The 16851-nt window shown below is 40.4% G+C and overlaps 1 protein-coding gene across 1 annotated transcript in view; it reads left to right on the top strand.

Moving 5' to 3' along the window:
* The window catches only part of LOC137278803 (probable E3 ubiquitin-protein ligase HERC1), a 79404-nt gene that overhangs the window by 55595 nt on the left and 6958 nt on the right, over positions 1–16851 (top strand). The window contains exons 55-71 of the mRNA XM_067811313.1: positions 1607–1731; positions 2533–2735; positions 3210–3318; positions 4327–4509; positions 4827–4925; positions 5091–5264; positions 5497–5632; positions 6454–6602; positions 6816–7007; positions 7482–7620; positions 8030–8211; positions 9484–9639; positions 10020–10245; positions 10563–10807; positions 11439–11669; positions 11833–11999; positions 12305–12470. Of these exons, the coding sequence (XP_067667414.1) occupies positions 1607–1731; positions 2533–2735; positions 3210–3318; positions 4327–4509; positions 4827–4925; positions 5091–5264; positions 5497–5632; positions 6454–6602; positions 6816–7007; positions 7482–7620; positions 8030–8211; positions 9484–9639; positions 10020–10245; positions 10563–10807; positions 11439–11669; positions 11833–11999; positions 12305–12470 (2882 nt within the window). The remainder of the gene's footprint in view (positions 1–1606; positions 1732–2532; positions 2736–3209; positions 3319–4326; positions 4510–4826; positions 4926–5090; positions 5265–5496; positions 5633–6453; positions 6603–6815; positions 7008–7481; positions 7621–8029; positions 8212–9483; positions 9640–10019; positions 10246–10562; positions 10808–11438; positions 11670–11832; positions 12000–12304; positions 12471–16851) is intronic.

The raw sequence follows: 16851 nt of genomic DNA, 5'->3' as shown, positions 1-16851 counted from the left end.
AACTTATTGTGTTCCATAAGAATCGGGTTAGCATACGCTCACCGGATTCATACCACCCAAAGATCGATCATTCGCTTCATGTGACAGCGCCTATCAATCTACCTGTGTTTATAGTGCCTGCGTCGTCTGATAATACATATCGTAAGGCTCATGTTTTAGACGTTAGGAAAACTCTTAAAGCTTATATTAAGAGAACAGCCTTACTCCGTAAGGAGAAAAAGCTATTTTGCTGTTATGGTAGCGGCAGTGCTGGTTTTCCGGCTAACACACAGACAGTATCCCGATGGATTGTAGCGGCAGTCTGCATGGCCTATATACATCAAGGCTTATCTCCCCAAGAGGGTTTGAAAACTCACTCAGTGAGAGCAGTGGCCACATCAAAATCGTATGCCACGGCTCTGCCCATTAAGGGTATCTGCTCAGCGGCTATTTGGAGTCGTCTGAGCACGATCATCCGTTTTTACCACCTGGACAGACACTCACGAGAGCGTGCTTGGTTCGGTCAGTCAGTTCTCTGCAGTGGACAGAGTAGCTCTGCTCAAGTTGATTAAGCTTTGTCAGATGACTATATCTGTTTGCACTCGGTGGTGGGTTACTATCTATTCCCATTTTATCGGTGGTGGTATTTGATGATGGTTTTTTAGTCCCTCCCCCTTTTGTCTTAGTGCCTTACTTTCCTTTCCATTTCCCGGCTTAGTTTGCTAATGTGGTATAAACAGGGTTCAGTTTGGCAAGTTTCCCATACGTCCAGGTCTCCAAACTTTGATTTGGGTGGGCGGGGTTTGTCATTTGGGATTTCCCATATTCTAGCCAATGGGCATATAAGCTTTGACAAGTGGGTCCTCAGCTTTGTCACGCCCCTGCCTTGATTGACATCAGCAGTCAGGTGACCAGGCCGGTGACTTTTCTATTTCCGTGTAGTTGTAGATTTGCACTTCAATCAAATGGACTGTGCTGTCAGACAGAATACCACTCCCAATTGTTTACCTTCAGGAGTCTGTTTAATGCTTATATGTACCCTAAGGAGGACTTCTTCTACAAAAGAGTTATACAACCCGTAGAGGTTATGAATTCTTTGAAGAATGTCCTCCTTGGGGTACGGCCTACCGCCTCCCCTCATTCTGTCTGATGCGTTCAGCATGATAAGTGAGGTGCAAGGTGGACGGCCAGAGTTACCTGCTCTTGGCTGTAGGGGACCTGGGGGCCCTGTAAAGACAAAATGAGTTTTTTGTTTTGTATAAATTGTTGCTCACATTATCTATCACTGAATTGTCTGTCCCAGATGCAGGTATTTACAGGCTACTGTGATATATCTTCCCAGTGCAGTGTTAAATAACAAATTTCACATTTCATGTAAATTATGTATGACATTCTGCTTTGAAATTCTCTGCTCCAACTTTACTTACATATAGTGTGATTATGTCATGTGTAAATATTTCTATTCTGATCAAATATTCTTTTCATTAGGCTTCTGATAAGGTAGAAGTTTATGAAATTGTCATTTGGCATTGATATATGGCTGTGATATTGTTTTGTTTCATTGCGAGCTACTCAAATTGAATTTACAGACAGCAATATTTGAGACTGTGAATATGCTTTGTTTCAGTGTCAGTGACTCAAATAGCATGGTTCAATGATGACCGGAGGTTTGCAGTAGGTTACAGTGATGGAATGGTGTCCTTGTGTAGCCAAGCCGAATTTGAACAACCACTCAACACTGAAGCACATCAGGTAGGTAGTAGCTTGGTTAGGTAATGAAGGCAATCTTTTGTGATAAAATCAGTGGCCAACACATCATCCTAATGGAACAAATGTCTATTACTGAAGCATTATGCATTCTGAGCATAATGTTTTGATAAAGTGAACATTAGATACAAAAGAAAAGGACATAGCTTTTTGAAACAGTGATCAACATATCTATCACACTTGGATGTTGTATCATGTACTTTTTGGAGCAGCAATAACCAAGATCATTGGCTATATATTTAACTTGTGATACGAGGCCAGCAGATTCCTATTGAGTTGTGTGTGAATGTGGGTGTGAAAGAAGGTGAATGAGTGTCTGTCTTAATGGGAAAAAACCTTCTTCCTTTGTATGGCCATAAATTACCTACAAAATACACTATTACATGTATGGCATGCTGGAACTCACATTACCTAGGGTGTGAGCTATCTCATTTGTAACAGGTAACGAGGAAATGAAATACTTAAAACAAGAAATATAATGTTTGACAGGTGCCAGAGTTGTTGTGATATAGCTTTAGTCTCAGAGCACTACTGTTTGTAACTTATGTCTTCAGCTGTGAATCTAATGCATGAAAGTGTTAAGTCTTTCAGTCTGGATGGTGTGATTCTAAGTGAAATTGTTCAGAAAATATTCAGAAAAATAATTTAAGATGTATTTGTTTGTGTAGATGTTCTTAACAAAATCACCCAAGGGACATGAGTAACATAATTAAGGCATTAATTACGATGTTAAGAACTGCGTACTCAGTGAAGAAAACACTTTTCACTGCGTTGCTTTCCTTTCAGAATTCCGTGCTTGTGATGAAGTGGGACCCAACAGGTCATGTGCTGGTGACATGTGCACTGAATGAACGTAGCATGAAGGTGTGGAAAACAAGTGGTGAAGGATTGACCTGTATATGGAGTCTCACCCACCCTTCCTCTCTCTGCTCCATGGAGTGGTGTTCTACACTAGGGTCTGGCGATAACAAGAGGCTGCTCTTAGCAGGGTGAGAACTTGCCATGCTCACTCAGTATTAGTGTAGTACATGGAATCCAGTGTACACAGTAGGCTGTGCCCAGTTGCTTTGTCAGGTTTAACATATTTCCATGGAAACAAAGCAAGTTTGGCCATCATTTCTTACAATAATAGTGATAAAATGCCTTGAACTTTTGACTATACAAACGTAATTCAAACATGAAAGTCTTTGTAAGCCTGTACAAATTGGTATGAACATGACAGGGAATAATGTGTTAATAGCATCTTCTTCGTCACACGTGTGTAGGACAAAGAAACTATTTCTCCGTGCCTTGTTACCCAAACATGTTTGATGTAGTTGTTTGTTTTTTCTTTTTCCTTTTTGCAGAATCAGAGCAAGGCCTATACTAGAATTTAAGATGTCACACTGTTTACGTTGTGAAGAATGAATGATATTTTTTGTGATGAGGCCACATTGATGTATTCTATCTTACTGTTATGTCAGTGGGTGTGAGGATGGAGGTGTGTATCTGTGGGAAATCCCTCAGCCATCCAACGTGGAGGTCCACATCTCACCCTTCGCTGTCAAACATCACTCAACAGACAGGAATGAGGTACTTGATTCTCTAAATTTGATGTTTCTCCTTATCCTGTCTCATGCTTGTTTCCTTTCTCATTCCCCTCTTCTGAACGGTTAAGTGTAAACTTTAATACCTTCCTCACTCTCCTCTATTATCTAATATCATAAAAATTACATTTCTTTAACTGGAAATTTTATTTTCCTTTTCTACCAGTTGCAAACTCAAAAATACTTTGAAGATATTTTGAGGATGTGTTTGTTTTTATTTTTGTGCATATAATCCAGTTGACATGTGATCCATTGGTTTCATTCTGTCCATTTTGTTAGCAATAACAAAAGACCAATGAGTGTTTCTGCACTGGTAGATATATTTCTCTGCCATTTTACAATGGGCCCATTAGAAAACCAACCAAACCGTTTACCTCATAACTGAAATAAAGACATCCAAAACACGAACCCTGCTTGTTACAGCTGAAGCAGTGTAGGAAAGACGTAGAAAATCTAAACTGTCCACAAATATTTTACAAGTCCTGCCAAAATGTTATCTGTCCTCCAGATACTAATGAAACACCATTTCAAGAAGTAAAAAACTGGTTTCTTTTATTTTAAGCTATCATTTCATATGCACACAGAGAGCTTGGACTGTTAAATCTCTCCTAATGGAATCACCTGGTTACAACATTACAGAACTAGTCTTCAGACAAGTCGTCAACATCTCCATCAAGATCTGAAAAGTCAGATATGTTCTTATAGCAAACATATCTCATCAGTTTTGTTTGCAATAATTTTATGTTTGATTATCCTAGTATCTTTTGGCAATATTAAAAAAGGTTATGATCGTTATATATATGTCACTGGTGTGCTAAAACTGATCTGACCTGAGGACGGACTGGTTATAATTTTAACCTGTTCTACACAAAATTCCCCAGGCTCAGATGATGGAACATGCGATGTTCTGAAGAGATGCTTATGTCTGACTTCAGTAGGCTTCCTATAGTTTATTCACAAAGTGATTGTGAATTCTTGTATTCTCATTTTTCAGTTTTCATCCACTTCAAGTGACAGCAGAGATGAAAGCCAGGACACACAGCCTCACTCCCCACTGAGTCCCAGCCAGGTGCTGATGGGGCACCTCACAGGGGTCACAGCCATAGCTTTCAGCTCCAATGGTCTCATGATAGCTAGTGGTTGTGGCAAAGGATGGGTTAACATTTGGTCTCTCCAGGTACATATAGTAGTAGTATTTGTAGTCGTAGTAGTAGTAATATGCTTAATACTTCAAATACATGTCAGGAAGTTGACCACTTGCTTGAACCAATATGTTTATGTTATCCTTGCTGTTAAGGTCATTAGAATGTATGCTTTATTGTTTGCTTATATATCATTACTGATGCAAGTTCAAATGGAAACCATTTCCCAGATACTTCATTTAACTACATTCCTTGATTTGCTGAGTTCTCTCTGACTGTTTGATTTGTTCTATAGTTTCTCCTCATATGTTTAAGAAGTGGTCCTTTTTGAAATTAGATGTCTGTATTGTAGGATGGCTGCTTGCTACAAACTCAGACTGGCAGTGGTATGGTGAAGAGTATATCATGGGTTGCTGATCGCAGTCTCACTGTGTGCTTCAGCAGATCAAAGGTCAGACACATTTGTAGATTATCAGTACGATTCATATAAGCCAGCAGATTTTGTAAAGAGTGAGTGCTAAGTAGCAATCAACAGCTCTTTTATGTTCCACCAGTATGTTGTCACATCTATATTAGTTGTATGATTAAATCAATTTTCATTTCCTGTTTTTAAAAGGATATAAGTAACATCCACTACACCCCAGAGTTGTTCACCAAGAACCGTGTTGTTGCTGTGGCTCGCCGTGCTCTCAAACTGCGAGGAATCACAGGATTGCACCAGGCACCATGTTTCCGTGGAATGCTTCAAAGACTACCAAGCATGCTTCAGGAACAGTACCTTCATGAAAAGGTAGTATACATTTACCTGTATATCGAAACGGTTCTTTTTCATGAACTGTTGCGTATGCTCTAGATTTATAGGCAGACCTGTATACAATCACAGTAAGTCAGCAAGGGGATATGGAGTTCCACTATCTATGGATATGTTTGGTGTGGTAATCCATTATTGCTGTCTGCTCACATGCCACTGCTGCAGTTCTACTGCCAATAGGTGTGGTGAATCAGTATACTGTGTGTTTCAGCCTGTGATCCTGTCTGGTGAGCAGCTCATCCACAGCTTGTACCTCCAGTGTCTTGCCTCCCTTGCTGTTGGATTGTCCCTAGACAAGGCTTTGTGTTTCTCCCCACAGCCACTACATCACTACACACAGGAAACAGGTAAAATAGGAGGAAACATGTGAAAGATCACATATACTCTGGGGAGTACACATACATAAATCATTATATTGACATCATCATAAATGAAACCCCTACTCATTTCGATATTTAATTACTTTAAATCGACCTTTACGACAACTGTGCACAATTTTCTCCCGCGAACCAAATTTCACCCGATCAGAGGGGTGCGCCTCCGTGCATTTATTCGTTGTGTTGAATAGTTCATTGGCTCTTTACACAATGTAACCTTTGCTAAGATTAGCCTCAACTGCCATTCTTTAAAATTGCACTAGCTTTACCTTAGTGACTTAAGATTACCTTAGTGCTTTATGAAAGGAGGCCCAGATTGAATGTGGAGATGTAAACACCTCCACTTATTTTTCATTGACATGTTGTGTCTCTCTTTACCCACCGTCCATAATGGTGGTGGTCATTTTGTGCCACATATTTTGTTCTTTTCTTTCAGAATATGATTGATGCCATTTGAAATCATAAACTCTCTGATAATGTCAAAATAATGCAATCCATTTGGATTTCATCATATTGGTAAAGGATATCATGAAGATATATTGATGTCATGTTTTAGGAAATATTTGATGTTTGTCCAAGTTGACATTACATAGCTAAAGTAGCTTTCCGGTACAACCATCATCCTCATTCCCTGAATAAAGAGTCAGCTGAACAAGTCTTTGATGTGTTGTAAACTTTTTTTGGTCTTATGTGATGGAACCTAACTGATATATTATCATTGCTTCCTGTCTGTTTGCATCATCTGCAAGAAATGGCTTTCCCTGAAGCCAGTTTTACCTTGTCATCCACAGCCCACAACAACCTTGTATCAGAATGGCAATGGCTTCTCACCTATTCCACCACACTCAAAACATCAGCTGCCCTTGCTAGCAGGAAGCCCATCCCTGAAACCTTCAAAATACTTAAAAGAGACTCAGAAGATGCAAATTCTGTTGGTTATGTGAGTAATATATCAACTAGTCCTTTAAGTGTGGTGCATTTTGTATCACAATACTACTTAACTATAATTATGTTGTCATTACATGTAATTCACTGGTGATAAAATCTTAATGACTAAGAAAAGCAGATTGTGTAGTAATTATTAGATTTTAAATGAATTTGATCAATGAACTATTTCTTGTGATAATTCCGGTATGATCTGTTGGGCGATCAGGACAACACACTGTGGGACTTGAACAAGGACAGTCAGATAATGTCCTGGGTGACCCACCGTCCAGAAGACTGGCAGGTGGGAGGGCGATGTGAAGTTTTCACCTGGGGCAGTGGGAGACATGGGCAGATGTGTGAGGCAGGGAGGTCTTGTCTGACCCCAGTAAAAGTGCCATCTTTCTCATGTGCTCAGCAAGTAAGTATTACTATAAATACACAGTATCATTTAGAATGTGGTCAGATGTAACTATGTGATATTTACAACACCTGGAATTATAACACTTTCAGGGTTTACCTGCCCTTTGTATTATGTGATAGTATTCAATTGTCTCTAATACTCTACCAAACAGCATCCTACCTTAGTGCTCAATGCTATTTGCACTGCATACACAATGTACATACATCAGCAGGTTTGGTCCAGGTTACTAGAGCTTGTTTCTCATTGATAATTATAAGAAATTGTTTTAAATTGATTTTCTAGTTGCTGAACCGAAAGTTAAATGTGACTGTTCATCTCTCCTCTTACTGTCACATCCTAAGTCCTACATGAAAACTTAGTTCTGTACAGAAGTCAGTTTTTTAGTTATTGTGGTCTTTACTCCTTGAAGAAACTTTGTGTTTGGACAAATGAGATGTTACTTATAACTGACCATGAATTTGTTATTTGCAGATTGTTTGTGGTCAGAACTGCACTTTTGCTATCCAGGCCAATGGGACAGTGCTAGCTTGTGGGGAGGGGAGTTACGGTCGCCTGGGACAGGGCAACTCTGATGACACCCACACACTAACCATCATCTCAGCCTTGCAAGGTACTTACTATACTACTGTTCCGAGTACATGTGTGGGAGCTACTTTCTTGAATGAATGCATGGTTTTGTCTACCCTCAATTTTAATCAACAGTTTGGTACACATGACCAAGGGGTCAGAGCAATTTTATACATTCAAATATTAGAACTTTTGCTAAAAGTTCTGGGAAAGGGGGTCATTGATTTTGTACATGACATGCATTGGGTTCAGTTACTTTGTACTTAAATTGGTATAGGTGGCAGTCACATTTTAAATGCCTCTCCATCAAAATCACCATCACCCTCTAGCCATAAATTATGAACATTCCATTAACATACAGCTGACATTAAGAAGAGCCAAGGATTCTCACTTCAGGTATAATTCCAGCAATATTGTAAGTAGATATTTCTTTGTGAGTGTTTTCATCGTAGGCTTTGTGACAATGCTGCTGGCATCATCAGTTGGCTCCGATGGTCACAGTCTGGCTCTGACAGAGAGTGGGGAGGTGTTCAGTTGGGGTGATGGTGACTATGGTAAACTGGGCCATGGTAACAGTGACAGACAGAAGAGGCCACGGCAGATAGAAGCCCTTCAGGCAGAGGAGGTGGTGCAGGTAAAACACTTTGAAAAATCTAAACTTGTGTACTCTAAGTTATCGAATTAGTAGTAATCAGTGTAAACATTATTTGTCAAACACCAAGAATTTTTTACCTTCTGCACATGACGACATGTGAACATGTTAGTATAAGACTTGTTTGAGTGGATTCAGGTCGAGGAGGTTGGGTAGTAGGTGGCAATAGAGTTGCTGCAATTGTCCTGTTCACTAACTGGAGTGGGTAATCATTGTGGTTGACAAAAACATCTCTCAGGTGATTGATTTCTTCTGTAGAACATACGTTCTTAGCTCTTCTAGTAAGTGTGGAGATAATACCTCGTGGAGGGTGTTTTTTTCTGATAGTGGACATACTGATTAGTGTGGGTGGGTTTCCGGTATACTGTTGTCTGCAGCTGGTTGAATGGGTGCAGAATACAAGAATGTATAGGAATGGGATCTGGTTGTTCGGTTCTGCCTCCATGGTGAATTTGACTCTTGGATGTAGCTTGTTGAGGTGGTTTAGCAGCTCTAGGGGGGTCGTTGTCAGGTTTCAAGACAACAAAAGTATTGTCCACCTTCTGATACCAGCACATAGGTTGGAAAGGTAATGTGTTGAGGGCTTTCTCTTCAAGGTCTGTCATAGAGGTGTGACGATACAGAAAATTCACAGTATGATGCATATCGCGATATCTTGGATCACGATATGCTATCATCAGTTATTTTCTCCATACGGAGATATACCTTGAAGAGAAAGCCCTCCTTACATCACCTTTCCAACCTTGTGCTGGTTAACAGAGACCAAGGCTACCTCATCCCTATGGCTTACGATGATCCTATCAAACCACTCTAGCCTCCTGTACAAACAATTTACTCTGTGTACCTCACTGGCTTACTTACTTATCATCACATTGATTACTTGTATTCATACTATGCTCTTTGTACCACTGGCTTCTATGTTTAGCCTTGTATCCATTGTTACCCCCCCTTTTCGTTATCATCACTTGCTAATTAGTTTTCCATTGTATGTATATCACCTGTTCTCTCCCTGTATCATTTACACTTGAAAACGATACAAGAACCTGTATCAAAACATTGTGTTCCGGTGTTAAAGAAGTTGTCATCCATATACACTTATTCTATTCTATGTTAGTATATGTTTTCAAATTTTGTACCCATACTGATAAAGTCCACCAGTTTTACCATCAAGATGAAAGTAATTTAAAGTTCCAAATATTAGTAAGACCATTGTTACAGAGAGTCTAACAAGCAATCAAATGATCCACATTTCAGATAGCCTGTGGGTTCAAGCACAGCGCAGTAGTGACAGCAGATGGTAAGCTGTTCACATTTGGTAATGGTGATTATGGGAGACTTGGACATGGATCTACTTCCAACAAGAAACTCCCAGAGAGAGTCATAGCCCTAGAGGGACACCACATAGGCTTTGTGAGTTTGTTTATTTACCTATTTGTCATGTCCCCTTTCAGGATATTGTTAAAATCTGTGTGTGTAACAACACTCATTAACTAACTAGTATCTTCAGATTGTGTTTTTGCTTTGTTTATGCAATACCTGACAGGTTCCTTTGATCTTGATAATCCCATGCTCACCCTGACCCTGATGATATGTCTGGCAGTACAGTACCCATGCCCATGTTTTTTGGTATACACCTACGGCCAATGTCACTTTCAGATCAGACAGTGGTGGTATAAAATGAAGTAACAGAGGCACATGTGTTGTGAACTAGCAGTTATACTCCAGCTTAACCCCTTACTTAGACTTAAGGCAGTTCTGACTCTCCAACATTTGTCTTTGTTCTGGTACAGGTTGCATGTGGTCTGAATCACACTCTCTGTGTGTCTGTTGACGGTATGTCCGTGTGGTCCTTCGGTGATGGGGATTATGGCAAACTGGGTCTGGGCAACACACTGTCCAAGTCTCTCCCCACCAAGATAGAAGCTCTTGACAGTGTCAATGTGAAGAAGGTAGCTTGTGGAGCACAGTTTTCCATGGCTCTCACCAAGAATGGAACAGTCTTCACCTGGGGCCAAGGTAGAATATTCAATATTCTTTGTATTATTGAAAAATTGTTCGATTATGAAACATTGAGTATTGTATTTTTATGATTATTACATATTGAAGGTAATTAAAGTGCTATAACATTTTATACATATTTATTTTAGTTTTCAATTTTAAACATTGATTCAGATTTTTTGCTCATCACTGCATGGACTCTGATAGACCTTTTGTGTGATCATTCCTAACTTACTTGCATGTTATGGTGTAGGGGTTCACATCCACTTAGTATCTGCTGGTTTTTGGTGTCTGTATATAAGTATGTTACAGTTGTATTGAACATTTGCCAACAGATCGATTGATAGGACAGAGTGATGCAAGGTGCAGAAATCACACCATACCTATGTGTGTGAGTGCATTGTGTGGTCACTTTGTGACAGACATTCAGACTGGCTCTGACCACACTATTGCCCTCACTTCTAAGGGTGAAGTGTGGGTATGGGGAAATAACTCTGACGGGCAGCTTGGTCTCGGACACACCAACTCAATAAGAGAACCACAGCAGATAACTGGACTAGCAACCAAGAACATCAGACAGGTAAGATATCAATTTCAAAAGCCTACGAGGATTGATTTAATAAACATAGATCCTGTTTAAACGTACCAAATGGCTTATATTTATTTACTCACATGTTTTAGCAGGGATAATCTACAACAGGGATAGGTCACTGGCTTTCTTTCTTTACCATTTGTACTAATTTATGTGTGCCTTGTCATGCTTACAATGCACACAGTGGCTTGGTTTGTTTCCAGCACAACTTCGGCTTTAACAGTTTATTGTGTCAGAATTTTACAATAAAAGAATGAATGAACTATGTGAATGAATGAATGAAAGAAAGAAAAAGAAAAAGCAGTACACATGGAAATGAATGAAAGAATAAATGATACTCCACGGCCATCCCTCCCAAAACATGTTAAAGAACGCAAAACTATTGCTAGTAGAACACATGTGTTAACATCAGTTGTCCTTTTTTCAAAATCTACTTTAAGACATGTCTGTTTACATTAGTAATTAATTCAGATATCTTATTGCATGTGGGGAATGGCATGGACATTAACAAAATGTTAAGTGACACAACATAAGTTAAGGGGCTTTTCAAGGAGTTACTGCTCCTCTTGTTAGAATCTCCCTGTTTTTAGTAAGCACTTGACCTCCTGAATTTCTATAGATTTCAGCAGGTCGAACTCACAGTGCAGCATGGACTGCTCCTCCCCCTCCGAAGCGTATCCCTGGTGCCCCTGCCCCCCTCCAGCTTGGCACACCAGAATCTGTCCCCCCACAGTATGGATCCCTGAAAGAGATCTCTATTGAAGCCATCAAGTCTCGTCTTTTAGTGCTACACAGATTCTCAGATCTTGTCTACTCTTCCTGGAAACTCCATAATCTCTGTCCCAGACAGGTAAGAACATGACTGCATTGCCACTCGTTCCTTGTGCGGTTATATTTGGCATTTTCAGATAAGCTTGGCATCAACTGGCAGCAGCTAGTTTAGATATTCTTTTATGATTTTCTATTTGGTACTTTGATCTTCTTTGAAATATTTTATGTTTTAATTTTCGTAGGAATTAAACAGTTTTGATGCTGGTATTTCTGGCATAATGGATGGCCGACTTCGCCCAATTTTGTCACCTCGTGTGTACACACTACCCATGGTGAGATCTATTGGCAAGACTATGTCTCTTGGCAATACATGCAGGCCCCAGATAACAGTGAAGAGACTCTCAACAAGGTATTTCTAAACACAATCAAATGTTTTTAATTTAAACTAAACAATTAGATATTCTGGCCCATCTTAGATTTTCTTGATTGTGGGGCAGAGTTGCATCCCTTGAAATTCCTCTTGATTGTTTTTCGGATTAGAAGCTGCTATATTCAATCCCTTTGGTTTCACACATGGTTTTCCTACGACAGTAAGCTTACTCGCTCAGTTAATCATTCACTCTCATGATGCCATGGTGCAATTTGCATTTGAATACTTGTGGCAATGTGTGTTATTTGCCATCCTAATGATTATAAACTCAACTCTGCTACCAGGGGGAAGAAGTGCCGTCCTGTGTATGTACAGATTGCACAACAGGTTGTGAAACTGCGTCCCGAGGAACTTCGACTGCCAGCTCATGCCTGGAAGGTGAAGCTGATTGGAGAGGGTGCCGATGATGCAGGGGGTGTGTTTGATGACACTATCACAGAAATGTGCATGGTGAGTACCTATGTTGCGTTGAATATTTGATCACTGAATCCACACTCATCTATACAAGTATCCCTTAACAAAGAAGTCATTGCTGAAACAGGGGCTGAGTGATGTTTTTGAATTTGTCATTAGTTTTTCAACCACATGTTCACATCTAGTGACACATTTTTATTAACACAGACATTTGCTCCTTAGAATGTTTCATGACATCAAAGCCCATCTGATTTCCATTGATGGAAACTCCACTTCATGCAATTTCAGTGGAAATCCTTAAACATTCATAAGTTCTGGTCCCGGTCTTTATTTTCTAATTCTTTTTCAGAAGTCCTCTTTGGGGTACATATATAGCATTTTAAAATACCTACAACAGTAACAATATTTCAATAAATCTTTTACAAAACAAAAAACTCATTTTTGTCTTGTGAGACCACCCCTACACGGCCCCTTCCTGGGTCCCCAACAGCCAAGAGCAGGTAACTCCTGCCGTCTACCTCACACCTCACTTTTCATACTGTTGTCATTGAGGACAGTTGTCTATTCACAGCTCTTCTCTACAGTAAAGCAAAGCTTACAAAAGTGAAGTTCAAAATGAGTGAGAAAGCACCAAACTCTGTATGTATGCTTCCTTTTTAATGCAAAGGCGCTATCAGGAATTTATAAGTCACTCCTTTTCATTCATGAAATGTTGTAACTTTGCGTGGTGCCCTTTGCTTCCAGCCATGTGGCTGGTAAGATGACGGTCGATACGTTCCTCGCGGTTAATTTTTCCAGCCTTGTCAAGACTATAGGCATGGATAAAGAGTACTACGGGATTATAATTATAATTTAACATGCCTACATTTTTATCTCATTGTATATAAAAAGTGAGGTGTTTATTAATTGTTGTTGAGTTACTTAAATATCATATCCTTCATGGCTTCTCTACTTATGCACATGTGTCGGCTATTCATTCATTATAGGTATAATAGCTTGAAGTTTTTAACAGATAAATACCGCCCGTGGGTACTATTGTTTCTGTTGAATATTCATGTGCGTTTGATGGATCAGCGGACCTTGCTACTAGTCATAGCTCGGCTCTGTTTTTTCCAGTTCAGAGGATGCACAACATGTAGCGCCATGCTGCCCCCTCAAGATAGGCATTTGTTATGCCTTAGATGCCTGGAGGAGGAAGCTCACGATGAGCAACCCAGGTAGCATGGCAGCATTGGGCCAGCATTGGGCCACTGCTGTAAAAAAAAATTAGGCGAGTGCTGGCATTCAGCATTGGGCCAATGCTGATTATCAACGTTGGCCCAGCATTGGCCCAATGATGGCGTGCCAGTCTGTAGCCAATGCTGTGCCTTCCTTTTGCCAATCATATCATCCTGGCTTTTTAATCTACATACATGATTCCTCATTGTTTAAGGCCAAGAAATCGTATCTTGGTTTTCTCTACCATCCATCCCTTGTGATTGTGACAATCGACATTTGTACAGATACTGTAAAACACTTTATAACACTGTATTTACCAACGGTAAGTTAAATTCTAAGGTTTCTTAACAAGAATGTTTAAAAAAATAAAACTTTATGAAACGGAACATGTGTTCACATATCATTATATATCTTACATAAAAATAGAACATTAACAAATATCTACGAATTGTCTTAAGATATGCAATTCAATGGTACTAAAATGTGTGTATGTCATAAATAGTTGAATCTATGCGGTTGAAAACAGAAAACAAAATAATTAAATGTATCTTCTTAACTTTAATTCACTCTCTAATACGTAATGAAATGAGATTCTATGCATCATCAAAAATCATGCTTCATTAGTTTTCAATGAAAATGTACAACTCTCAAAACAGTGATGCCACAGCATTGTGACGTCATGAAGTTCATTGACAGGGCACAATACAAAGTCTACTATCAAAACGATATCTCCCAGGAGCTGACACACGATCTCATACAAGCGATATCTCCTGTGGAACACAGTTTTTGATGATGGAGTTGTTTATTGTACGTTTGTCGCAGTTTTATGAGGCTTTCCATTTCGCAATCAGATGCCTTCGTGCACGCTGGGTTCTTCCGTGCTGCTTCTGAAATGGAAATTGAAATTGGACGTAAAAGTACATAAAAATGCTGTATCAATAATTCTCTAATTTCATTAAACATTTCAATGTATATTATTGTGTACTGTCATATATAAAGTCACAAGTTTGACAATTCTAGATTGCCTTACCTCTGAAGCTCCTTTCGAGTTTGTATGTTTCAAACACTTTCTTTTCATAATATAATTTGAAATTTTAACAATCCCAGTCAGTCAAGTATGCAATTGTTACCAAATGTGGTACTGATCGAAAACCATATGTATTTCTGATTACAGAAAACAGTGACAAGTATAGTACTGAAATGAAATGCTGCTGTAAATCGTTAGGATGGCCACGTTTAACTCAGTGGCACTTATGTATCAAATTACAACCATTTCCAAATAAACCATTTATCCTTTAGTAACATGTTTGCATATATTTTAAAACTGTGAAAATATGGTAGACTATACCTTTCTTAAATGATCCTGGTATATCACGTGGAAAAGGGACTTGAAATCTGTAAATCCTCGGACAAGTGCAAGAGTGAACACTGGTGTAAGATACCGCTCTTAGGAGAAATTCTTCAGTTGACAGTCTGCAGCAAATGCCTGTTTCAAATGTTTCCATTGTTTGTAGTTTCTATTAGATCATAATTAGACTAATTAGACTATAAACTTTTATCTTTCGCAAAAACGCTTGTGCACTGATTGTGTGAAACAGGACAAGGGCTTTTTAGATATATTTGTAAGTTAATCTTCAAGTTTCACAACTAAAAGTAGCTCTGGGCAGATGAACCGATAAAGAGGTTAAATTTAGAACACATGGGTCAGTGCTGGGAATCTGCTGGTACCAGCTGGTGGCTGAGAGACAGTGGCTCCCCGGCGGTGGCCCAGTGCTGTGCCAATGCCATGAGCTCCGTTGCCGGCACAAGCGTAACTCGCGGCAGTAATACAGCATTGGGCCAATGCTGCCATGCTACCTGGGAAGGTTGCGACATATGCCAAGCTTTATCGCCTCATGCTTTAAAATCTAGGCATGCAGACCTTCAGTTTTATCAGTCCTTAATTCAGGACTCAAGAGCCTCCATCCAAGAAATCAAAAGAAGATTCAAGTAAGAAAAAGGGTTCGTCTTCGTTTTCAGTGGTGGGGGGTGTGTGTGTGTGTGGAATCTTCTAAACCAGTGAAGAGTATTTTGGGCCCAACCCCGGCGGTGGCGTCATCCTCTACTGCACCTCCACCTGAAACCCCTCAATCTTTAACACTTGGTCTAATTTCCTCTTTGTTGCAGCAACAAATGACATCAGTACATACCCTAATTTTAGACGCGATGTCTGGTCTCCGGCAGGAGATCGGCGTCCGTCCGGAATTGGGCATATCTACACACACAGCGTCCAAAGAAATCCCCAGCCAAGCCTCTGGTGTTGGTGTGGGGATGTCATTAGGGAGTGAGCCGGTACCGACCGCAGCATGGTTGCCAATATTGGTCTGGCGGGTTTTGTACCTGCGGTGTCTGCCACTCAGACTCCGTTTCAGGTGTAAATTCGAAGGTGGTGTCACCGGCCTCTGTATCCTTCCATCTATTCTCGCGGAAGTGGTTAACCCCCTTCTGTCGGGTTCTCGGTCTCGTTTTGATCTACCTGCACTGAATTATAGATACTTGATGGGGGACCTCAACTTGTACAACCCTCCAGTGGTCTACGACGGCCAAGGAGCCTGCTAAATTGAAACAGCCATTGCAGGCGCATAAAGGCAAAGGTATAGGTAGGGGCAAGGGCAAGGCTGCAGCGCCACAGTAGCCTTTTCCGAGGAAAGGGAAGTCGGCCCCAGCTTCCCAGTAACAGGTCCTCCGGAGCCTTGCTCACCCCGAATTGAGCAGTTGGAGTACTGCCAAAGTCGGGAATTCACTGCCTGCTGCTGCACATTCCTGTGGGTGGCCGCCTTTCCCTTTTCCTGTTGGAATGGGAAATCGTTACAGTGGACATTGTTTGGAGAGCACGCTTGAGGATGCGACCCATTCAGTAAGCGTTGGCTTGGATATGGACTCATGCCTAGAGTTACGAGATTATTCTTCACACTCCAGGGTGGTTAATTCCTCATTTACGGCGGTGGACGGTGGTCTGGATTCCAACACTTTCGGGAGATGGTTTGCGACTGAGTGGTGTGTCTACAGATGGACAACGAGACGGCGATGACCTATATCCTGAAACAGGGCAGTATGGTGTCTCTGTCACTCCTACGAGAGGCTTGGCAGTTTCCACTGTGGTGCGACCAGTTCAATGTACGGAGGTGTCCTGTTTATCTCACGGGGGTGGACTCGCACA

This window comes from Haliotis asinina, chromosome 3 (genome assembly GCF_037392515.1).
Source record: "Haliotis asinina isolate JCU_RB_2024 chromosome 3, JCU_Hal_asi_v2, whole genome shotgun sequence".
In the NCBI taxonomy this organism is placed as follows: Eukaryota; Metazoa; Mollusca; class Gastropoda; order Lepetellida; family Haliotidae; genus Haliotis; species Haliotis asinina.
Note: the sequence above shows the minus strand (reverse complement) of the source record. Positions and strands in the feature narration are given on the sequence as shown.